We start from the raw sequence: 23,682 nt of genomic DNA on the forward strand, positions 1-23,682 counted from the left end.
ACCAGCCTGTGTCTCACCAAAGCAATGGTAGTATATGAAAAATATGGCATGATGGAAAAAGCAGTGATTTGAAAGGCAGAAAAAAATATATTCCAGCCTCAGGTCTGCCACTTGCTGGTCTAAGGGTTATGGTAGATTGTCTGCACAAGTGGTTGCCAACCATTCCTTCCATGTCAACACATGTCACTTCCTTTATGAAGAGGTGGAATCTATTTGAATCTGGGTTAAATGACTCTCTTGAATCTGGGTTAAATGACTGGCTTTGACCAGTGCAATACAGAGGAAGCGTTCTGGGCCTGGCAGCTTCCACTTTTATTCCTGAACACTATCAACCACCTTGCTGCAGAGAGGACCTTTTGGATCTTCCAGACTCTATTTGGGTCTCCCTAGCCAATGCTAAATAAAACCAGAGATGAGCTGACCCAGTGAACTCTGCCCTTTGCAGAATCATGAACAAATGGTGGTGGTTGTTTTATGCCTCTAAGATGTGGAGGTAGTTTATTTCCTAATAATAGTAAGTGAAACAAATTAGTACCCTGATGTGGAGTATTACTATAACAAAAACCTAAAATATGTGACATTGACCCTCACTGCCAGGCAGTAACCAGAGAGGAGACGGTTGGTGGAGGTTGAAAGGATGGTGAGGAAATTGCAGTAGGAGGTTGAAGTGGCAGCCTAGGTTATGTATTGCGAAAATGTTTAACATTACCATTGCCTGTGGTCACATGAATGATAGATGATAGAAAATATGCCCAGTGAACTCTGAATCTAGCCAAGGAGATTGCTAGGCAGAATCCTGAAAATGCCAATGGTCTTCTTTTAGCTGCTTATGATAAAGTATAATAGGAGAAAAATGCACTAAAGAAAGATGTTTGGTTTTCAAGCAGAATTGCTAGCCAGTAAAAGATGTGAGAAATGGCCTCAGGATAAAGATCAAATTGTGTGGGGCTACAAAACCTTTTTTTATTTTTAAGATTCCACAGAGGGGCGCCAACGTGGCTCAGTCGGATAAGAGTCGGACTCTTGATTTTGGTTGGGGTAGTGATCTTATGGGGTCGTGAGGTCCAGCCCAGCGTTGTTGGTCTCCACACTCAGTGGGGAGTCTGCTAGAGATTCTCTCTTTCCCTTTCCCTCTGCCCCTCCCCCCAACTTGTGAGCTCTCTCTCTCTCTCTCCATGAAATCAATAAATAAATCTTAAAAAAAAAAAAGATTCCAGGGAGATTTAATATGGTACTTTGAAGATTTTTTTTTTTTTATTTGACAGAGACACAGTGAGAGAGGGAACACAAGCAGGGGGAGTGGCAGAGGGAGAAGCAGGCTTCCCGCAGAGCAGGGAGCCCAATGCGGGGCTCGATCCCAGGGCCCTGGGATCATGATCTGAGCCGAAGGCAGATGCTTAGCGACTGAGCCACCCAGGTGCCCTAATATGGTACTTTGAAGACCATCTCAGGTCTTCTAGGAATCTTAAGTGCATTGTTCTAATCTGACAAGCACAAAGTAGAGAGGTCTGTTTTTAGAAAGAATAATACATGTGAATTTTGGAGCATGGAGTTAAACCTCATTAAGATTTACAGAAAACCCATAATGTTTTTGAGAAAATGGTATTGGTTATAAATTTTTGGAGCATAGAATGAACCTCAATAAGATTTATAGAAAATCTACATATTTTAAAGATAATTGTATTTTTTTAAAAAAATAATTGTGTTAAAGAATTGCCAGCTTTTTTGGACACAGAAACAGGACAGAATGAGAAGTTTCTGGACCTTTGGGTTTCTATTGGCATGAAGCAGACTAAGAGAGCTAATCAGCTACAAATTTGGGCTATTCTTAAGGAAAAGGAGATATTTCAGTGTAGTGAAGAGGTCAGCATGCAAAGCCCAAAACTGATCAGACCTGAAGCAAGGATCAGCAAACTATGACCCATAATGCCAATCTAGCCTGTCACTGTTTTTGTATAATCTACAAGCTAAGAATCCTGGTAGCTTCACTTTTCTTCTTGAAAAGCCACACCATTACTACCCTGGTATAGAGATGAAGAGCTTGAGGATGAGAGACCAAGGGACAGAGAGACCTAGTCTGCCCTCAGACATTCTAGCAGCCCAGCTGAGGCACTACACAAATGGGTTAAACCACTTTTGATCCTCCAACCCCATTTGAGCTGCCCCACCCAACATCATGTGGAACTGTCAGGCTGTCCCCACTTAAATCCTGTCCAGATTGCAAAATCATGAGCAAATAAACGGTTATGTATGTTTTAACCACTAAGTATTGGTAGTAGTAACTTGTTACACTGCAACAAGTAACTTGAGTGCATTATTTAATCTCTGGACTGGGCAGAAGAATTTATTTGGGTTCCAGCTTCATCTATAAAAATTAAGGATTAGACAAGTTAGTCTGAAAACCTCAGTGTGCTCTAACATTCTATTACTCTGCGAATGATTCTATGATTCTATAATTTTTGTGAGTGCCTATCATTGCTAGCTAGTTACTATTAGCAGTGTTCAGATATGGCAGACAAAGTGTGAATAAAATAGAGGCTTTAGAGGACAGTATGCACAATAGTAGACATAATCTGAGATCCATTGTAGTAAACATTCTCCCCAGCTATGGGGGAAAAAGAAAGGAAAAAGAGAATCTTTGCACAAAGAGATTAAGAAGTTCTTTTATACTGGCAGAATTGGCCCCACATTCCTCGGATAGCAAACCATAACTTCTAATAGCTTCATTTTTATAACATCAGTGTAAAGTTCTGGAGCTTGAAGCAAACAGGCTGTTGCACAGATCTGTATGTCTGAATTTGCTAGAGTCCCAAGATAAACAAAAAACATTCTTTTGAAGACTTGGTGGCTCTTATGCATTCCATATGATTTGAATTAAATCTTATCTTCTGTAGAGGGCCCACCACACACAAGTAGGAGTAAGGGGCTGTGTACCCTGCCCTGAAAGGAATAGAAGGGAGGCAGAAGCCTGTCCACCATTAATAGTCAGCCTGTGTTCCCTTCTGTTCCAAAATGTTCAGAGGAGTAGGCAGATAAACACGATTTCTGCCTGTAAGACTTTCAGCCTAAATTGAGCTATAAATGTAAACCAGGGGGCTCCTGGCTGGCTCAGTCGGTGGAGCCAGCAACCCTTGATCTCAGGGTTGTGAGTTCGAACCCATGTTGGGTGTAGACATTACTTAAAATCTTTTTTAAAAATCTTTTTAAAATCAGAAACTGTTGGTTTATTTTCTATGTGTCCTTCTGATAGGGCCTATTATGTATCATTACAAGTGAATGAACTGGATAACCATGAGCTCAGGGCTGAGTGTCCAGAGACACCCCCTTTGTGGCTAGCTGGCTAGGTGACCATGAGCATGGCTACCAACGTCTTTTGGCTTTCCTTTAATTTTATGGTTCCCTGGAGTGAAATGATGATCAACTAGAAAGTAAAAATAGACCTCAAGATAGGTGGAAGATTAAACACATAAGCATCAGGAGTAGGAGAAGAGCTCCGTGAAATGTGTGAAAGGAAAGAATTCAAAGGTGCAGGGAGAGGTCATCAGGATTCTTAGCCAAACATTCCTGCTAGTTTGAAGTGTGAGTACAGTATTTGAGCAGTCATACACAAAAACATGTTTGCTTACATGTTGCTACTGTAGTTCGTAGAAATAGAGAAGGGGAGAAAAGCGAGAAACTAAGCAAAACCTAGCGGAGGGAGCCAGCAAAGAGGCGGCAAAAGATCGGCAGTTAAGAAAGAAGGAAGGGAGGTAACTTCTTTGTTGGAACTCGAGGCTCAAAGCCACCGGCCCCACCCAGCCCGGATGGCCTGCCACGAGGACGCGCAGCGCTGCCATGCGCGCAGGGTGCTGAGCCCGGTTGTGGGAGGTGTGGAGAGAAGCTGAGAGGACCGCGCTCCGGAAAAACGGGCTCCTCCCAAGGCGGGAGGGGGGTGTGGGATCTTGGAGCCTGGCTTTGGCCTCCCACCCGTTCCTCTCATCCCAACCCTGGCTCCGGGCCTAGCTGCGCGCTGCGAGGCCCACGTGAGCCAGTCTTTGCAGGACAGGACCAGGCGGATCGCCCGCCCCACTCTCCTCCCAGGAACTGTTGGTCAGAGGTTAAGCTAATATGTTTGCAGACGGCAACTGGGAACTGGAGCTGGAGCTGGATGCCAACGGCCCCTGCTCAGGGGAATCTCGATTTATGTTTCTTGGAACAATTAGTTCTTCCATTTCATTGACCCCTAAAAAAAAATGTGACTTAACCAAGCTCCGCGTCTATTAAAGTCTTGCTAATTTATTAACCTAAGTCAGGGCTGAGAACTTGACATGGCGCTAAAAAAGTAAAGAGGAAGGGTGGAAGAAACGAGGCCGCCGATGGGCCTCAAGGAAGCCTCGGCAGTGCTTTAATGGAGGGCAGGGCAGTGGGCGCGGGGGCCGCTCCTGCATGGCGCGGCTCGGGAACGTTCCAGGGCGAGGCCGCCCCAGTAGGCGGCGGCCGGGGAGGGTGAGTCACCCTGACTTGGGGTGGGAGCAGGCAGGGGGAGGCGGGGCGGGGCGGGCCTCCCTTGCACTGTGAGGATGTCGCGGCTATAAAAGCCCCACCCAGGGCAGCCAGCTCTGCTCTACAACTGGGGACGCTCGCAGCTCTCGGCGCCGGGCCCAGGTAAGCGGGGTGCGCCCCGCCCTCCCGCTATGGCCCCGGGGCCGCCGCGCTAGCGGGACGGGGAGCAGCGGGGAAAAGAGGAAGACGGCCTTGAAAAGAGCCTTGGGCCACAGGAACCCGGGAGGCCGTCCAGGGAAGGGGGCTGGAGTGACGGTCTGCCCAAGGGGTTCTGCGGAGAGCAGCGTAGTAGTAGGGTGGGCTGGGTAGGAGTGAGGGGGACTGGTCGCGTCCCGGCGTTGGGGGTGCAAGGCAGAGGGAGGGCGTCGGGCATACCCCCGAAGCGCTTCCAGGAAGCCCGGAGACGGGCGCGGGGGCGGGGGGGACGGAGGGAGGCCCCACATTCCAGACGTGTCGGGCGCCGCGGTGGGCAGGGTGTGGTTGCTCGGGTAACCTTCGGTCCCAGGCGGAGCAGTCTTGGGGGCATTTCCCTCCACGTTTAACAAAAGCTTAACGGCCATCTAGAAAGTAACCTCCCTCAGTTTTAAATTACTTTATTTGAAAAAAAAAAACAAAAAACACAACGCACATGAAGCAGTGGGGGGAGGATGAGAGGTGGGAGTTTGTAGTAGCAACCTCTCTCCCCAATAAAACAAAACAAAAAAGGGGAAAAAACCTCAGCTCATTCTCCTTTGTCTAGATTATCTTCTAGGAGAACAACCTCTGATTTCAGGCTTATCTGGGGAGTTTCCCACTTGGTTGACCATTTTTGCGTCAGGAAGGAAGTGTCCCCGAAGTTTGGGGGGGAGGGGAGGAAGAGGGTTGTCATTGACTGTTACTCCCGGTGATGCAGCAGTGAGTCAGGGAAGAGGGTACAGAAAAGGGCGGGCCCCCCTCCCCCTCCCCCTCCCCCTCCCGCGAGGCTGCTCCTAGAGCTTTGTGGCGGGTCTCAGCCCCTGGCGTGGAGGGCTGGATTCCATCAACTGGCTGTTGAGAAGGTAGGAGGAGAAAATCAATTTCCTTACCTGCGAAAGTGGCTTAAGGATGCCAATTCTTACCTCCACCTACACAGTTATTATGGAAGACTTCAAAAAACATGTTCATTCAAAAATAAATATGTAAAGCACACTGAAAACACCAGGTGCCGTACCAATGCAATGCAGATGGTCACTTTTATGTTAAGATTTGCCCTTTTTAAGCTGTGGGTGTTCTGAATCTGTAAAAGAGCAGTGGCCTCATGGGTGCACACTGGGTCTTTACCTAGAGCCTTAAGATCCTAGAGTCCAGGAGCCTGCGCCCTGAGCTCAGACTGACTCTACTGATGGATTCTGTCCAGAAATATGTGCTACTGTGCTGGTCTGGAGCTTGGTGGTTTGGAATGCAGAATGTACTTTCTCACTGAAACAATGTTATAAAGGTGTTTAGGTTCCCAGGTTAGCCCAGAAACCCCTACTTAACGTGCACTGTATCTAAGTACTATATTGATAGTACATGCTTAATTTGGTGGTGGGGGGTGGGTAAAAGTGAGGAGGAAAGGTGGGAGGATAAAGGATGAGGATATGTGGGTAGGAAGAATAAATCATTGAAATATTATTCTGGAACTTTCCTTGGTTTTAAGAATGGCCCTGATTATTTTAATTGGAAAATTGTATCTTTGCCCCTCCCCCCCACCTTGTTTTTTCCACCTTCCTCCTGTGTCCTTAGCATCCCTCTTCTCTGACATATTATAAAAGCCATTAGATTTATCCATTTCTGCTGCTGTCCCTCCTTCCTGTTTCAGTGTACTTACACCCAGCTAGAGACTAGCAAATCAAATCAGTATTCATTAAGTTAGGAATGGTTGGTGGTCCTGAAATCCTCAGCAACACAAAAGAGTTGTATTATTTAAAAATCAAGAAAACCTTGTTAACCTAAACAGATCTGTGCTTTATGAAATGGGAGGCCATGGAATTAAGGAGCCACATAATTATGACATTCAGGCATTGTGAAGGAGGATCTTGGATGAGGCCAGGTTCAGAGAGGCAAACTCCTGGGAGGAGTCCCCTGGCCAGTGGTGTTAAGACATTCCTGCTTAGCACTTCCCTCCCTTCTTCCAAGTCCATCGATTATCTAAAAACTTCAGGGGTTTCTCCAAAAGTATCTATCACACTGTAGTGCAAGGGTGTGACCATCAATGTGCATTTCTTTAGTTAAGAGTTGATGATTTGGAGGGGCGCCTGGGTGGCTCAGTCGTTAAGCGTCTGCCTTCGGCTCAGGTCATGATCCCAGGGTCCTGGGATCGAGCCCCGCGTCAGGCTCCCTGCTCCGCGGGGGGCCTGCTTCTCCCTCTCCCACTCCCCCTGCTTGTGTTCCCTCTCTCGCTGTGTCTCTCTCTGTAAAATAAATAAAATCTTTAAAAAAAAAAAAAGAGTTGATGATTTGGAGACCTGGATTTTGTAATTTCCCGCAGTGCCAAATGCACTGCCTATGGCAAATGCCCAGGAAATCCTGCTTACTCACTGGCTTTGATTAGGTGCTTGTTCTTGGATTGCGTCTCAGTATTTAACATATTGTGTCTTTGAGCTATTAAAGTACTGTATTGATTGACATTAGGCTGGCTGTCATCGCCATTAGTGTCCTGACTAATTTCTGATTTAAGTAGTTTTCCTGGCAAGGTAGGTATCCTTCTATAATTGCTATTGATTTTGGGGGCTGTAGGCTCATCCTGCACTGTTGGGCCTAGGATCTTGCACTGACACACTCATGAGCCTCGTGCAGGACTGTGGGCCTGCTGAGGCAGTTTTTGTTAATGGAGAGTGGCCCTGTCTCAAGGAGGAGTCCCAGTCTCTACTGGGCTGCTTTGAACATCTATTCATTGCACAATATTTATTAAGCATCTATCATGTTCTACTCGAAGATAGAGGTACTGGGTATGCAAGAGTGAACAAAACAGACTGAAAAAAAACAAAACCAAAAACCTGCTCTTTAGACTTAAGTCTGGTGAGGAGAGAAAAAATAGACCAAATAAGTGAATTGTATAGACAGTAATTGGATTTTGAACCTTACATTTTCCCATATTAATATTTTAGTTTCCAGACTTGGCAGGGGCTCATTTCCCCTTTAACCTAGCTGTTCCACAAATCTGAATGTCGTATTTAGCCTGCCTTGTGGTAGTGTTTTTTAAAGTTATGGTGACTTAACCTGCCTTCCGGATTTTATTGTGAGAATTAAATAGAAATGGAATGCTCCTTTTTTTTTTTTTCTTTTTTTGCACATGGGAATCCACTTCCCTCATTTTCCCTGGTGCCACACCCTATTCTAGTTAGAGGCTACATCAGGAAATTCCAGTTCTTTTAAAAAATTCTTTCCTCCCCTTCACTGGTATGCTTTTCCTTCTGTTGCCAGAGGCAGTCTCCGTCTACTTTGTTGGGAAGCAGGTCAGCAGTAGGGGTCAGGAGATGCCCAGGCTTGTTTCGGGTGGATCCAAACTGAGAGTACCTCTGAGTCTCCCTTCTAGGGTACACCCAGAAGCTTGAAGACATCTGCGCTCAGTCTTGTCAGAGAGAAGTCAGTACATCCAAGTAGTCTGAGTTCTAATCCCAGGTTCGGTGTGGAAAGTTCTGAATCAGGGGAGTGGCTGTGACCTGGGTCCTTGCTCTTTGTCTCCCTGCCACACCCAGTGTACACACTCATAGCTCAGAGGAAATCAGAATCCCAAGGTCACTTGCAAGTTCTTCCTCCTTTCTGCTCCTTCCTTGCATTCCAAGTGCCCTAGGAGATGTAGGTTACATTTGCATGTTGTCCAGGGGACAGAGCTAGGACCCGGGCGGCCATGGCAGTACAGAGGTGGGGTGCTGGGGTGGGAGTGGGCTGTCTATCACGATGAGGAAGAGGCTGCCCGTAAAGTGACCTGCCAGGCTTTGTGAAGATTTGCAAGGAAGCTGGCAGCTTAAGCATCCAGCCCAGATTGTATGGAACTGGAACTGCATTTAGGATGTTCAGTCTGAGGGAGAGAAAGAAAATGGAGCAAGAGCGCATTGAAAAAGAAGCCATAATGATATTGAAAGACCCCGTGTGTGTAAACCGTCCATATATGTGATTGAGCGCCTACTGTTTGGTAGGCACTGCACTCAGACCTATAAGGAAACAGAAGGGAATGTGACAGAAACCCTATGGGCAGATAAAATGGAAGACCACCTTTATATACTCATTTTTGCTATTTCACAGACACACCGGGACAGGAGCACAGAGTAGGGAGAGGTGCGGGAGAAAAAGTACAGTATTTTTTGTATCCTGAAGTCTCATGAGGGATGTCAGCTGATCAAGATTGCGTGTTCCCAGGGAACCTGGGCCTAGAGGCGGTAGAACTGTGCTGAGTGTATTTAGAGAGGAATGACTGCCCAGTGTCACTGCAGTGTGTGTGTGTGTGTGTGTGTGTGTGTGTGTGTGTTTGTGCGTGTGCGCACATGCGCACTCGTTTTGGGGGCTGTGTAGGAGATATTTATGGAAAGGTAGGTAAAGTCCAAAGTGTGGGAGATCTTGAAGGCTAAGTTTAGGCTTTTTCTTTTCTTCTTTTTTTTAAATTTTATTTTTTTAAGATTTTATTTATTTGATAGATAGAGCACAAGCATGGGGAGTGGCAGGCAGAGAGAGAGGGAGAAGCAGGCTCCCAGCCAAGCAGGGAGCCTGACATGGGGCTTGATCCCAGGACCCTGGGACCATGACCTGAGCCGAAGGCAAACGCTAAACCGACTGAGCCACCCAGGTGCCCCAATTCTTTTTTTTTTTTTTTTTAAGATTTTTTGTTTATTTGAGAGAGAGAGCGATAGCCAGAGAGAGCATGAGCAGCAGGAAGGATGGAAGGAGAGGGAGAAGCAGGCTCCCCGCTGAGCAGGGAGTCCTATGCGGGGCTCGATGCCAGGACCCCAAGATCATGACCTGAGCCGAAGGCAGAGGCTTAACTGACTGAGCCATCCAGGCTCCCCGTTCAGGCTTTTTCTGTAGGCACCAGGTCTCCATTAGAAACACAGTAAGCGGGCCATAAAACATTGACATTGTGCTGTAGCTGTAAAAGACCTTGATTTCCCAACCCTAAAAGTGTCCCATGCCAACTGACTTCATTCTTCCCGCCAGTCTCTTTCCACCCACTCCAAACCCATGACCAGGGACTGACGGAGAAACTCTGAGAACAAGAGGCTGCCACGTAAGTCTGTAGGTAGCAAACAAATACATATTGATTCAGATCAGGTAGCAAAAGGTATAAGCCAGGGCAAGTGCTGTTGTGTCAGTCCTGTTCAGTTTGATCAAGGCCACTGGGCACAATTCCAGGCTTTCTGCAGGATGACTTGGCCTTGTGACTCAGGCATTGATCAAGACCATAAAACCAAGGAGAAAAGGATGTGTTTTCAGGAAAGTTCTATTGAATAAAAAATGCTTCAGGGGGTGAGGAGTAGATGGAGCACAATATAAATTCCACTACCAACCCCACTCATGCAATTCCCCCCCCCCCCCCTTTTGGTTTAAAATTCCAGGCTGGTCAGGAATCTGCACAGGGAAGGTTTTGGTGGGGAAACCCAACCCGCTGCACTGCCACCCCCACACATTTTCACTTTAAAAATCCTTGTTTGTGTCATCCGGTTCCTGATTGATTCAGCATGGTTGCTAGGGCTGTGTTTTGTGGTAACACATCAACACCACGTTTAAACTGTAAAGTGGGTGTGTCCACGAAACTGCTGGATTGTGCTCAGATTTCAGATTTGGCTGTGCAGACCAGCCCTGTCTCAACATGTGTGTGTTTGTTTGTTTGTACGAATTAGTATTTGGGTTCTCTGGAGCTGGTTCTTAATTCATTTCAGTAGAACTTGTTTTTGCTCTGCAAAGTGTTGACTTTTGGGTTTGCTTTGTCTCAACTCTTTTTAGCAAATTTTGTTTTACTTTTTTGGGGAGAATTTAAATCTGTTTCACTTGTACTGTTTTTATTACCGCGTGTTTGAAGTGAAACAATAAAAGACAAAAAAAAATAGGTAGAGTTTAAAAAAAGGACAAACCTTTAAGTATCTTTAAGACAGTCCTATGTTAAACGTAAATGTTTTTCAACAGCTGCACAGATTTCATTAATGTCTAGCTTTGTACTCCAAGGGCTTTTCCAGTCAGGTGGCTAACAGTCTTCATTCATTAATATTTTCAAGGCCAGAGGAGAAAACTGTTCCCTTCATGGCGGTGGCGGGGGGTGGGGGGGGTGGCTTCGAGGAATGAGTGAGTCCGTTCTCACCCCAATGGTAAATTATTTCAAACCAGTTTGAAGTGGGTATGGCTCTTTCACTGAGTCTCTCTGTACCTCTCTAGTTCTTCTTTTTTTTTTTTAAGATTTATTTATTTTTTGAGAGAGAGAGGGGGGAAGGAATCTCCCCACTGAGCTGGAAGCCAGATGTGGGGCTTGATCCCAAGACCCCGAGATCATGACCTGAGCGGAAGGCAGACGTTAACCGACTGAGCCACCCAGGTGCCCCTCTAGTTATTTTCGTAAAGGAAAAAAAAACTACCCAATAAAGGGCCGTTTTAATGATCTTGTCTAGTCAGCCAGCCCTTCCCTGGGAATGGAAGGTACTGGTGTGTGCAGATACTACTCATCAACAGATTGAATTTGCTGACTTTTTCCCCTTCTTTTTTACAAGTTGAAACCAGTTGGAGATCTGGGTGAGGTCGAAGTGCTGGAAGGAGTGATGCAGACTGCCATTTTCATGTTCTGTAAGAAGTCTGCCAGGAAAGGAGTGGTTGTTCTGCTTTTAACACACTTAAGAATTTTACACTGGGATGAGGCGTCAGTGGGGATGGAATTGTCACATGGCTCATAGACCTCATTTTATTCTCAAAGCACTAGGTAAATTAAGGCAGAGCTCCTGCTTTCAGTAAGAAAATTCAACCTCCAGAGCAAATGTGGTGAACAGATTAGATGAGTATTGGGGAACAAATCACTTTGACTTTCAGGCTCTCCTATATTTCCACAGCCATGCTTAAATTTGCACCATTCAGACACCAGTATTTTGGGCCCCCCACAGGGCACTATAGTAGACATGGCTTGTTTTAAACTTGTCCTCTTGGTTCTCCCACCACCCAGGGACGGACATTCTCCTCCATTCTTTCTCCCCAGGCTTTCCCCCATGTTTGTCTGGCTGGAACCTTCCAGGGTAATTGCCCTTCTCAAACCTGTCGGTACCTCACCGTTAATCTCTTAGCTGATCTCACTCATATTACTTTTATCTTTCTCTCTGAGTCTTCATCTTTTGGAGTGGAGAACCATTGTGAAAGCCGCTAGGGTGAAGACCCAAGAGTCAAGATGACCCAGATTCTGGCCCTGCCTGGATTCTCATTAGCTGAGTAATCTGGGATATTGCCTCAAGTGTCTCACTGGGGCAAGACGAGAAGAGAGCTGGAGAGCCCTGTGGGAGGGTGTGTCTGCAAGCCAAGAGTGTGTGCTTGTCAGGGGTTTGTTGATTGATTATTTGAAGGCTACCAGTGTTTGTAACCTACAGTAGCCCTACCAAGACTTTCTTTTCCTGCTTTCAAGGGTAGCACTGCACTGACATGTTCTCATTAATCAAACGTACTATGTTAAGCTGATGTTTTAACAAACGTTATGAGTGGCAAAGCTGACTGTTTCTTCTAGAGACTAATCAGTCCTCCACAAAATGACTGCATTGCCAGGGGATCGGATGGAGTGAAGACACAAGGGCCATATTTTATTTGTAAGGTGAAAGTTGTTTGCCATTAAGCTTGCATGAAATAGGAAATATTTATTGGATACAAAACAACTTGCACAGTTATAGCAAGCTTCATGGAGATTCTTTTGTGGTTATTGTGACATTTTAGCTTTTTCTTCAGAATGGTTATAAATAATACAAGTGTAAATGTTAATTATGCCAAATACCAACTTGATTCTGAAAGTTTACTTAGCCCCTGGAGTGTGCAAAGGCCCTCTTAAATTTGTGGGGGACCAGGACGCTGTGAGGGAGATGAGGTAAAATATACCCCCTGCTGCTTTGAATTGTACTTAGGCATTTGCCATTTGAATACTGGGTACATGCGGGAACTCAGTACAGTGTGCTCAGCAAAGAAGTCTGCTGCCATCAGAAAGTGCTTTTGGCATTGGAAGGTGGGAGAGAGCATATGGGATGGCAGCTACAGCCAGCCCATGAGCAGAGGCCAGAGTATTGGTGATTTCAGGAATGGGCACGGCCTCCATAAGTAAAAGGAGAGGGGAAGGTAAGGGGATAGGGGAGGAAGCAGGGGTCAGGGCGCTGTGGATGAAAGGAGTACAGCGTTTGGGGAGAAGCAAGTAACTATTAGGCTCAAGTCCACTTCTGCTGGGGGAGTAGATAGAAGGCGCTGAGGCTGGGTTCTGTGCCAATCTTTGAGGGCTGGCCTTAGCTGGAATAAGAGAAGGCTGTTGAAGGATGGGTTTTGAACTATTTCGACGAGATGATATGTAGGAATTTAATTGATAGTAGCATGTGGGATTGATGTGATGAAAGAACAGCACAACTGTGGACAATAAAACGGAAAGAAAGATTTGTGGGGCCTTTAAAAACCCCTATTTTCTGTCTCTCCTCAGTGTGTTGCGGCTGTGGGAGAAGAATTAACAGGAATGGAGAGTGTATATCAGATTGTCTTTGGCTTGTACAGTAATGAGGGTCCCATATGAGACAAGCTTTGGCAGCTGTCTGCAAAGCCAGTGCTCAGGGCTGGAAAGGCAGCTTGAAAGAACCGTACAATAAAAACTTACTGTTCCTCTGTGGTCGAGATTCCCTAAACAGCAGAACCCGCGTTGAGGCACCTGATTTAAGAATGAAGTGGACTTTTAATCCACATTTCTTTGTGAGCAGAAACAATTCTGTTTGCAAGTCTGACTTACTGATCCTCTCTTTGGGGTTCTGCTTTTGTTTTGGCATTTTTATTTCTTAGCCATTTACAGTGGGGACTAGAATTCTGTAAGGCAGATGACAACAGTTTACCCCTCACTGCAGACCTACTGCAGTTCTGACGAGGCTCAGGGGTGATGGTCAAGGTCAGGATTGGGTGGTTAGTGTCCTATGGAATTCATCTCCGCTTTGGTGATTCTCAGGCTGATGGATACTGACGAGACCCTCCAGAATATTTCTTGGCCCAAGTAGAAGTAGGATATTTCTTGCTCTGTCAAGGCAGACTCAAACTTGTCTGTCCTGACAAGAAATCTCAAACTAAATTTTCATATGACCTGGCTACTGCAAACGTTTTTGGACTAGGATTGGACCATGGCACCCTGGGATCCTCTAGACCAGCACTGCCCAACAGAAATAGAATGTGAGCTGCATATGCAATTGTAAATTTTCTAGTAGCCACATTAAAAAAGGGAAAAGAAACAGGTGAAATTAAATCTAAATAATTTATTTTGTTTAACCCAAGGTATCATAAATACAATATATAATCAGTATAAAAAACAGAGAAATTTTATATTTTTTCTCATGCTAAGTCTTCAGAATCCAGTGTGTAGTTTATACTTACAGCACATCTTGGTTTGGACAAGACACTTTCCAAATGCTTGATAGCCACGTGTGGCTGGTAGCTGCTGTATTGAATAGTCCAGTTACAGAGATGCATGGCCTCCCACACCAGAGTGGTATATTTGCTACAACCGATGAACCTGTATTGACACATCACTATCATTCAGAGCCCATAGTTCACATTAGGGTTCACTCTTAGTGCTGTACATTCTTTGGGTTTTGGCCAATGTATAATGGCATGTATCCACCATTATAGTATCATGCAGAGTAGTTTCACAGCCCTAAAAATCCTCTGTGCTCCACCTCTTCATCCCTTCCTCCTTTCCCTCTAATTCCTGGCAACCACTGATCCTTCTCCTGTCTCCATGGTCTTGCCTTACCCAGAATGTCAGATAGTTGGAATCATACTATGTATGTAGTATGTAGCCCTTCAGACTGGCTTCTTTCACTTAGTAATATGATGCATTTAAGATTCCTCCATGTCCGTTCATGGCTTGATAGCTCATTTCTTTTCAGTTCTGAATAATATTCCATTGTCTGGATGTAGCACAGTGTATTTATAGAGCAAGACCTTTTAAAGTCAGGATTGCATCCCAGCCACGGGACATATTTGGGGGTGGGGGTGTCTGAGAGCTGTGGGAGTGGGGGTAATTGGAACAGCTTTGATTTTCTTTTTGCCATGCTTAAAACTATACTGTAATCATTAAGAAGAGAGAGGGGTGGTCTAGGAGAGAGCTCAGGATGAAAATCTTGCAGGGAGCCTGGGTAGCTCAGTTTGTTAAGCGACTGCCTTCGGCTCAGGTCATGATCCTGGAGTCCCAGGATCGAGTTCCGCATCGGGCTCCCTGCTCGGCAGGGAGTCTGCTTCTCCCTCTGACCCTCCCCCCTCATGTACTCGCTCTCTCTCATTCTCTCTCTCTCAAATAAATAAATAAAATCTTTAAAAAAAAAAAAAAGAAAGAAAATCTTGCAGAAATATCTCCATAAACACAAATAGAGGCATATCTTCCTAGATTCCCCCACCTCCACCCAACACAGAGCCTGGAATCTGCTGAGTCCACAGTGTTCCGATAAGTTAGCAAATGTCTGTGTCAAATACTCCCTCCAAGCCAGTTCTATGAAAATATTTAGACCATGCAAACTGTTGGGAAGATGGAAAGCTGGATTTGCATGGGCATAATTTCTTTGATTAAAGAATATTAAACAAAGAGACCAAAGCAGGAGTTACTTCAATTCAGATGTCGATCCCACTGTTTCAGGTTATAGCTCTGCTCTATTTTCCTTCTTTTGGGGATGATGATGCTGAATGACCCATCTTGTCTCAGTTGAGATAAATTTCCTACTACTTGGGCACTCTTCATTGGCCGAGGCTGGTGTATCAATTCCGAGAACTGTGTGATTGCAAAGCTGGAAAGCCAATTCATCAGCCTAGTGTCACTGCCCAATTAAGTGTATTAACTGGAAGATGACTTCATCTCATCCCTTTTGAACCTTAAATACAAGGGATCAGTCTTTTCTGGAATGAGTTAATGTCAGAAAATCTGTCCATGGTCTTTTTCATAAACAGTTGCATATCTTGTAAGCATTGGTGAGCTAAGAAAATCATGGATAGTAATAAAGGTTCTATTTAGGAATGGACCAGCGTGCAAATGCTATTGATTTCAGGTCCTTTTCAATAGGGTAAATTACTGGTGAGAAACACAGAAGCAGTGGCTGGTTGGACAAGCTTATCACTTTTCATGAGAAATGGAAGATTCAGTCTTATCCTGTTCAGACAAGTTGCATGAGCCTTGGGGAGCATTCTGTTTTTGTATTCCCAAATCAGTCTCCCAGCGTTCTCTTTACACAGAGCATGAGAAAGACTAGCTACTTCTTTTTTTTTTTTTTTAAGATTTTATTTATTTGAGAAAGAGAGAGAGCATGAGGGGTCAGGCAGAGGGAGAGGCAGGAGCAGACTCCCTGCTGAGCAGGGAGCTCAGTGCAGGACTTGATCCCAGGACCCCGGGATCGTGACCTGAGCCGAAGGCAGACGCTTAACCTACTGAGTCACCCAGGTGCCCCGACTGGCTACTTCTATAGTCCATCTGAAACCTAAAAACCATCTCCCAGCTTTAATTTGCCCAATCATAAGATAGGAATTGCATCTATTTGCAAAAATTACTCTAATATCCTCAGATGAAATGGTCCAAGAAATAGAGATTAGTATAATGAATCACTGCACTTCAGGAGAAAGGAAAGCCTCTTCATAAATACTTTTTGTTGTACTTTTTCCCCCCAGCTTCCTTCAAAATGTCTACTGTTCACGAAATTCTCTGCAAGCTCAGCTTGGAGGGTGATGTAAGTATATCATTTTCACTTTGTGTAATTTTTGCAAATTAGACATCTTTGGATAACTGTGCTACTCGCCTTCCTTGTACATCTAAGGACAAGGACAAATTTAGACAATCATTCCCCACTCTTTGTTCCACTTTTCTTCCCCATTACTTTTACTCTTCCCAGTAGTTCAATTTGACAGAAATGTTACGGCACTAGAAACTTCTTTAGCATCACATTAAAATTGGACAGGCATTAGTGACACTGGGGTGGCTGGAGTTTTATTCTGTTATATACTTAGTGTGTCAGTGGTAGTAATTGTCATGATGATACTTGAGTTTTAATGTCATACCCTGCCATTTTATTAATGATTGGCATAAGCTATAGCCATATCAAAAATGATCCTTGCGTTTTGGACTTCTTACAGTGTCCATGAAGTTATTCTAGACAAGGACTTACATGTTTGTTGTTGTTGTTGTTTTAATTTAACATCTGGGAATTCTTTTCTCCAGAAGAACTATTTGTGTGTGTGTGTGTGTGGGTGTGTGTGTTGTGTGTTTTTGTTTTGTTTTGTTTTGTTTAGCTAAATAAAGTATTCTAATTCATCATGTTTCCTTTTTTTGCTTTAGCTATCAAGGAGCTCAGAATTATATCTGTCTTTCACAGGAAATATGTGAACCTGGAAATTCTGATGCATCTGCTTTGTTTTACAGTTAAAAATTTTTTAAACTGTATGTGAAATTATAAGTCATTGCAAATACTTTTAAAATCAAGTAGAATATAAATTATGAATATGTAAAAATATCTAATAATACCATACATCTTTCAGGTCATCTTGGTAGAAATGGCTTTTACAAAAACTCAGCAGTAACACTGGTTTGTAGGCATATCTTGCAGATACTTCAAAATATGCTCTTACTGAAACTGAAATACATAGAAGCACTCAAAAGACACTTGACAGCAGTTTGGATTAGGTGGTACGGAACCCTCTATTATCTCTGGTGCTTGCCGTCAAATGTTCAGATAGGTGGCGTATATGCAAACACAGGTTGTATGGACTATAGAGCCTGTATATTTTTAATCTTTCCTCATGGAACTTGTGCACACTGTTGTTGGCAACACTTAGGAGCTGCAGGTTGAGGTCCAGACAAGTCCAAGAGCTAAATAATTTTTTCTTTTCTTTTTTTTTTTTTTTTAAAGATTTTATCCATTCATTTATAAGACAGACAGAGAGACAGTGAGAGAGGGAACACAAGCAGGGGGAGTGGGAGAGGGAGAAGCAGGCTTCCTGCGGAGCAGGGGAGCCCGATGCGGGACTCGATCCCAGGACCCTGGGATCATGACCTGAGCCGAAGGCAGATGCTTAACGACTGAGCCACCCAGGCGCCCCAATAATTTTTTTTCTTAATGGATCTGATTATCAGATTGTTTTTAGTATCAGATTTCAGAAAAGGGCTTTTCTTTTTTTTTTTTTTTTTTATTTATTTATTTTTTTTTTTTTTTAGAAAAGGGCTTTTCGTGTAACCTTTGAAGTTACTTTAGTATAATGCATCTCTCTGTGTGGAGAGATGGGACTGCAATAGAAAATGTCATACTTTCCCCCATATTTTGGAGGAAGAAAAAAACACTTTTCCACAATAATTTGATTTTCAGACAGGTGGATTCTACAGATAATAGGTTCAATTATCCATTTAGTTTTGTTTCTAGAAGTTTTATAAAAGGTATGCAAAACTTTCCCTACTCACTGTTGTTTTTGGAATAAGACGACATACCGTCTAGGAAATGAAGCCGTATGTGATAATGGCTCAATGACCAGACTGCCTGCCTTTGTAAATAATTGATGGCATTGTTAATAAATAGGGAAGTGTTTTTCTTAGATTTCCATCCACACTTTGTAGCCACCATAACAAATATAGTATTTCAGAATAACGCTTTGTCCTTACCTTTGCCTAAATGTATGTTCCATTTCCACTGGTTTAATCTTACTGGAAAGTTCAGTAAAATTAGATGGAAAATACTTTAATAATCCACTGTGCTTCAGAGTTATAAATGTTAACTGGATTCACTATTTGGCCAAGATGGTCACAAGTGCATTTTGAAATACTCTGTCTAGTCCTGAACTTAGATTTCTGGTTTGGCCTGGGAAACATTTAAGAGGATGTCATCTTAGTTACTTACTTGTATAATCGCACTCCTAATAAAAGCAAATGAAATGGGTGCTGGGATGTCTCATAATGTGTTGCCTGTGGGTGGAGAGGTAAGTCAGGGCACCTCAGACTCTGACTCTTCCCAGAAACTGAGCTAAGGCAAAGTCATCACATTATGATGGGCATTATGTACTCAGGGGAGGTCGTGGATAGACGAATCTTGGTGTTGAAGGTGGATGGTTCCACTGACAACCTAAACCACATTGTCCATCTTCTTTTGCCTGCCCTTTGCTTTGGGACCGGGTAGCAGGGAGGAGGGAAGCTGTAAGAGCTCTCAAGGAAGAAGAGTAATTAACACTTCGGATAGTAGAACTGATGTAGACACATACTACTGTCCTTACCTCAATCTGGGGTGGTGGGGTGGGATGGAAATGGATCCATCAGATCAGGCAAGGTAATGGGTTTTGAAAAGCATTGGAAAAGGAAGAGAGTATGGTTTAAAAGGCAATAAGAAAAAAAAAATTTTTTTTAAAGATTTTTTATTTATATGACAGAGACAGAGAGAGAGAGAGAGAGCGAGAGAGGGAAAACAAGCAGGGGGGAGTGGGAAAGGGAGAAGCAGGGCTTCCCGATGTAGGGCTCGATCTCAGGACCCTGGGATCATGACCCGAGCCGAAGGCAGATGCCCAACGACTAAGCCACCCAGGCGCCCCAGAAAAAAAATTTTTTTAAAAAGAAAAAAATAGGAAGAGTGGTAGCCATAGGGTTAAAAGCTTAGTGTTACAGACAGGAGAGGACAGAGGAGAGAGACGGAAGCAGGAACTTAGCAAACACAAAGAGGATGTGGGCCAGGAGGCCTGACCACCTTGGTGCCTGGGCTTCCCTCACTTATCTGATAGTCTGAAACAAGCAGGCCAGCATTATACATTTGCATTTTAAAGAATTGTGAGCTCAGTGATACAGGCCCTGTGGAAATTCAGATGCCTGTAGCAAAAACTTGGCTAAGCACACTTGTCATTCAGGCATTTCCACATTTTCAGCTTGTTTCAAATTGTTGCCGGCCCAGTTTAATGCTTTTCAAAGCCTTCCCAGATAAATGGTTTCCAGTGCCCAGCTTTGGGTTGTCTGCTTTTGAGCTTGCACTAGAGGTAGAATAAGTGAAAATACAAACAGCATTTTCTATACTAGCTGAGCTTTTGAAGATAAATTCTCATTAGAAACAGTGAAGTTTCTTATTCCCTGTGTGATGGCACATTAATACTTACCTAGTTACCTAGTCTATGAATGATTTGAATTGTTTAAAGAAACAATAGAAAAAAATCTATCTCAGGGATATTTCAGGGGAAGATTTTAAATGTGTATGATTTGAGTATGTTTGTCTTTTAACCTCAGCACTCCACGCCCCCAAGTGCATACGGGTCGGTCAAAGCATACACCAATTTTGATGCTGAGCGTGATGCTCTGAATATTGAAACGGCCATCAAGACCAAAGGTAGGTGACATTTGTCCTCTTGTCAGGCTGACAATGACAGGCATTTTTAGTTGTCTCTTCATTCTCCCTCAAATCTCCATTTACTAGTCATTTGAAATTGTGCTCGAGCTTTAGTGGAGTGGATCTAAACCTTCCCCATCTCACCCCACCCTTCCTTCCTCCCTCCCTTCATCCTTTCCTTTCTCCCTTCCTCTTCCTTCCTCTCTTTGGAGGGAAGACTTAAAACATGAGAAAGTATTTTAACCAAGGAGCGTAGTAACAGGGAAACAGGCCTCAGCTGAGAGCAGGAGGCCTGATTGCCTGGATGTGTGTTTTTGGCTCTGCTCTTCACTTGGAAGCCTCCGTGTCTCTTTTTATAAGGAAGAGGTTGGTCATGGTGACCCCAAACTGGCTTTTTTTTGTCCTGTATCCCCCTGTATTTCAACACATTTGTTGGAAAAATGCTGGGAAAATTTGTACTAATTTGCTTTTAGATCTAATGAACAAAAAATTCGGACTTTTTTTTTTTTAGCCCTACTAGTTACACCACTCCTTAGACCTGGACCTTGAATTAGAAGAGGTGTCAGAATGAGTGTATTTCCTCGAGTTCTGGGATGAGTAAGGGAGGGCCAGAAGGCATAAGAACTTCCTTTCGAAATAGAGCGGATAAAGCATTTAATTGGGTGGGATTGAGTAAGAACTTGTTCGGGTCATCATTGTGCTGTTTTCTGTGTCTATAAAAGTTAATGTTCAGACTCTTTGGCTTATGTTAATGAAGAGTGTGTCTTTGGGCTTGCTCCATCCCTCGAATCCCTGGGACATTGTGATTATTGTGGTGATGCTTGTGATACCACACTCTTTCCCCTTTTGGACAAAGCACTTCTTTCACTGTGAGGCTAGACTGAGATGCAGACATGACCCATCAACCAGAGCAGATGCTGGTTCATACCTCTGGTGAAGAACCATGGACAGTTTTCTCTTGGAAGTACAGTGTTTTAACTTATCGACAAACACACTTGTACAATTCACATGCAGGTCACCGATAGACTGGGAACCTCAACCGGGATGACCTAGGAACCTAAAACAAGGGTGATCATATTCCTGGCTTATTTATGTCTGCATTATTTACTGATTGTGCCCCTTTTCACTCTCAGAATTGTTTTGTTTTGTGGGATAAATTATATCGCCATCTTTCCTAAAACCCTTGGAGAAACTGGTGACTTTGTTTCCAGAGATAGGACGGAAAGGAGAAAGATCTTTTACGTCCTGTGGCTCTGACAGGACACAAGGATTTGCATCATCCTAAAGCAGCCTTACGTCCCCTGGGGACACTGGGTACCTCCCAGAATGACTGCCTGGACAGCTGGAGGGAGAATAAGGAAGCATCCAAATTAGACCTTTCAAAAGTCTTCTTTTATTGAGGCTTTCAAATGACCATACTTGCCAAACGCCAGGCTGGGAAGTCAGGAAGTCACTAATCAGAAAATGAGACTAAAACGTGCAGGCTTATCTCACCACAGATCGTTCTCTTTGGTGGAGCTGGGGTGTAGTGGATGGGAGATTGTGCAATCATGGCCCTTTACATCTTGGCTCTGCCACTCATTTCCTAGCTAGCTGACTCTGGAAAAACACTTCACTTCCTTAAGCTTCAGCTTCCACATACAAAGTAGGGCTAATCAAAGTTCCACCACACACAGTTGGGAAGTATGAAGTGGTGCCTGACATGTAGATATTGCTCAAAATGTGTTATTTCAACACACACTCAGACACAGACACACACACACACTCTCGCGAGCGTTCGCATGCACATACGCACGACCCACTTTCCTACAACTCACCCTATCTCACTATTTGGGTGTGCCTACATTCCTGGGGTTTCCGAACACGCCACTGCAGAAACACACTTAACTCACCTCACAGTTAACTCATCTGACAAAGAAGGTGCCTTTTACAACTTTGACAAAGGCTGCTTTCATCCTTGCATGAGAAAGCTTTTAAGCGCCCTGGAATGTAAAGATTGCGCAAATGAGCTCTGGTCACAGCTGAAACTCCCATGGTAATAAAAATACCTTCAGGCCCTTTCTGAGTTAGTCGGAAAATACTTTAGTTTCTAAACAGAGACGTCTGGAGGGCTTAGATTTGGATTCCTGCATTCCAGTTTGGTCAAAAGCAGCTGACATCACCATGATCCTGGTTGCCACTATTTATTGAGTGCTCATTATGGGAAGGCATTGCACCAAGCGCTTTAGGAATGTTCTTCTTAGGTGAACTTCAGATTCATCCTGATGTAGTGTTATATCCTCTCCAATTTATGGGTGACACAGTTTAGGATTAACATGGTCCAGGTTTCTTGGCCTTGGTTCAAATTGGGGTTTGAACAACTTTGTCCAGCCCCAAGCCTGTGTTCTTAAACACCCCGATGTTGTGCCACCCACCTGTTGAGGATTGGACTTTTTTCCTTAGCCATAAGTTATTTTCAGACATGAAAAACATTTTGCAGTTGTGATTCTATTGATATCAGATACATGTCATATTTGTGGCCCAGCTTTAGGTGCCCTATCTTCTCTTCAGACTTAATGCCTAGTGACTTTCACTTAGGACCACTTATTTTTGGTGCCTTAGTAATTGTAGAGAGTAACTGAATTTTCTTGAGTTAATTCTCTTAGTCTTATAAAATAATTTCTGGGTTGTTAGTATGTTTGGAAACCTTAAATCCTTCTAGGAAACTACTGAGGAGAAAGAAAATGATACTCATATAGAGCTCAGTATACCAAAGATGTTTATATCAGCATTGGTTATGGTAGTGAAAAACCCAGCTAGTTGGGGAATGACTTAATAGGTTATGGTAACTCCCTCTGTGTTACATAGAATATCTGTAGAATGTGAAATGTGAAAAATAAAATTTATGAACAATTTTTATTGAGATATAGTTCACATTCATACAATTTACCTATATAAAATGTGCAATTAAATTTTTTAGTGTGTTCACCGAGTTGTGCAACTATCACAATTTTAGAATGCTCGTTTTAACATGCATTCACCTTAAAGTTGTCAGTTATGGAACTGATTCTTTTCCTTTTTTGTGCTTTCAGCATATTCTGTGTTTTCCAAATTTTCTGTGATGACATGTATCAACTTCACAAATGGAAAGCAATAAATGTAATTACAAATAAAAATGGAATCAGTAGTTGGGAAAGTAACATCCCTTTTTCCCTTTCTCCTTCCTCTTGATGTTTGTAGATAACTCATACCACTTTTAAAAATGAGCTAATTAATATTTTAGCCTCCCGTTAAAAGGCCTTCTATTGTATAATTAAGAAGCTTGTGCCACCCTTCACTCCACTCCAGTCTCAAGCCCTTTACAGAAGAACACAATACTCTGTGATTGCGGTTTCCTTGACATCAAAGAAAACAGAGGGTAACCCTTGAATGCTGATATAAACAAAGGCCAAAGGACCATGAAAAGATGACTATGTGGGCCTCCCTCTCCCAGGTAGGGTAGCCCAGGACGCGGGCCCGCGCGTGCCAAGCACAGAGCTCTCTGGGCATTACCTGCTCGGTCTGACTGACCACGGACTTCCTGTTGGTCTGAGTGCTCTCAGGAAGGACAGCTGGGAGCAAGTCTGGAGGGTCCTTCTGTTGCTTTGAAACA

At 43.8% G+C, this 23,682-nt stretch overlaps 1 protein-coding gene across 2 annotated transcripts in view; it reads left to right on the plus strand.

The window, feature by feature from the left end:
* The first annotated feature begins 4,521 nt into the window (after positions 1-4,521).
* The window catches only part of ANXA2 (annexin A2), a 44,508-nt gene continuing 25,347 nt past the window's right edge, over positions 4,522-23,682 (plus strand). The window contains exons 1-4 of one of the 2 annotated variants that reach the window (XM_078079272.1): positions 4,596-4,644; positions 11,235-11,307; positions 16,378-16,436; positions 19,952-20,051. In XM_078079272.1, the coding sequence (XP_077935398.1) occupies positions 11,283-11,307; positions 16,378-16,436; positions 19,952-20,051 (184 nt within the window). In that variant the 5' untranslated portion in view covers positions 4,596-4,644; positions 11,235-11,282. Of the gene's footprint in view, positions 4,645-11,234; positions 11,308-16,377; positions 16,437-19,951; positions 20,052-23,682 lie in introns of both variants that reach the window. The other variant, XM_036093439.2, reaches the window with a different exon arrangement.

The sequence above is a fragment of the Halichoerus grypus genome, chromosome 8 (assembly GCF_964656455.1).
Source record: "Halichoerus grypus chromosome 8, mHalGry1.hap1.1, whole genome shotgun sequence".
Classification (NCBI taxonomy): domain Eukaryota; kingdom Metazoa; phylum Chordata; class Mammalia; order Carnivora; family Phocidae; genus Halichoerus; species Halichoerus grypus.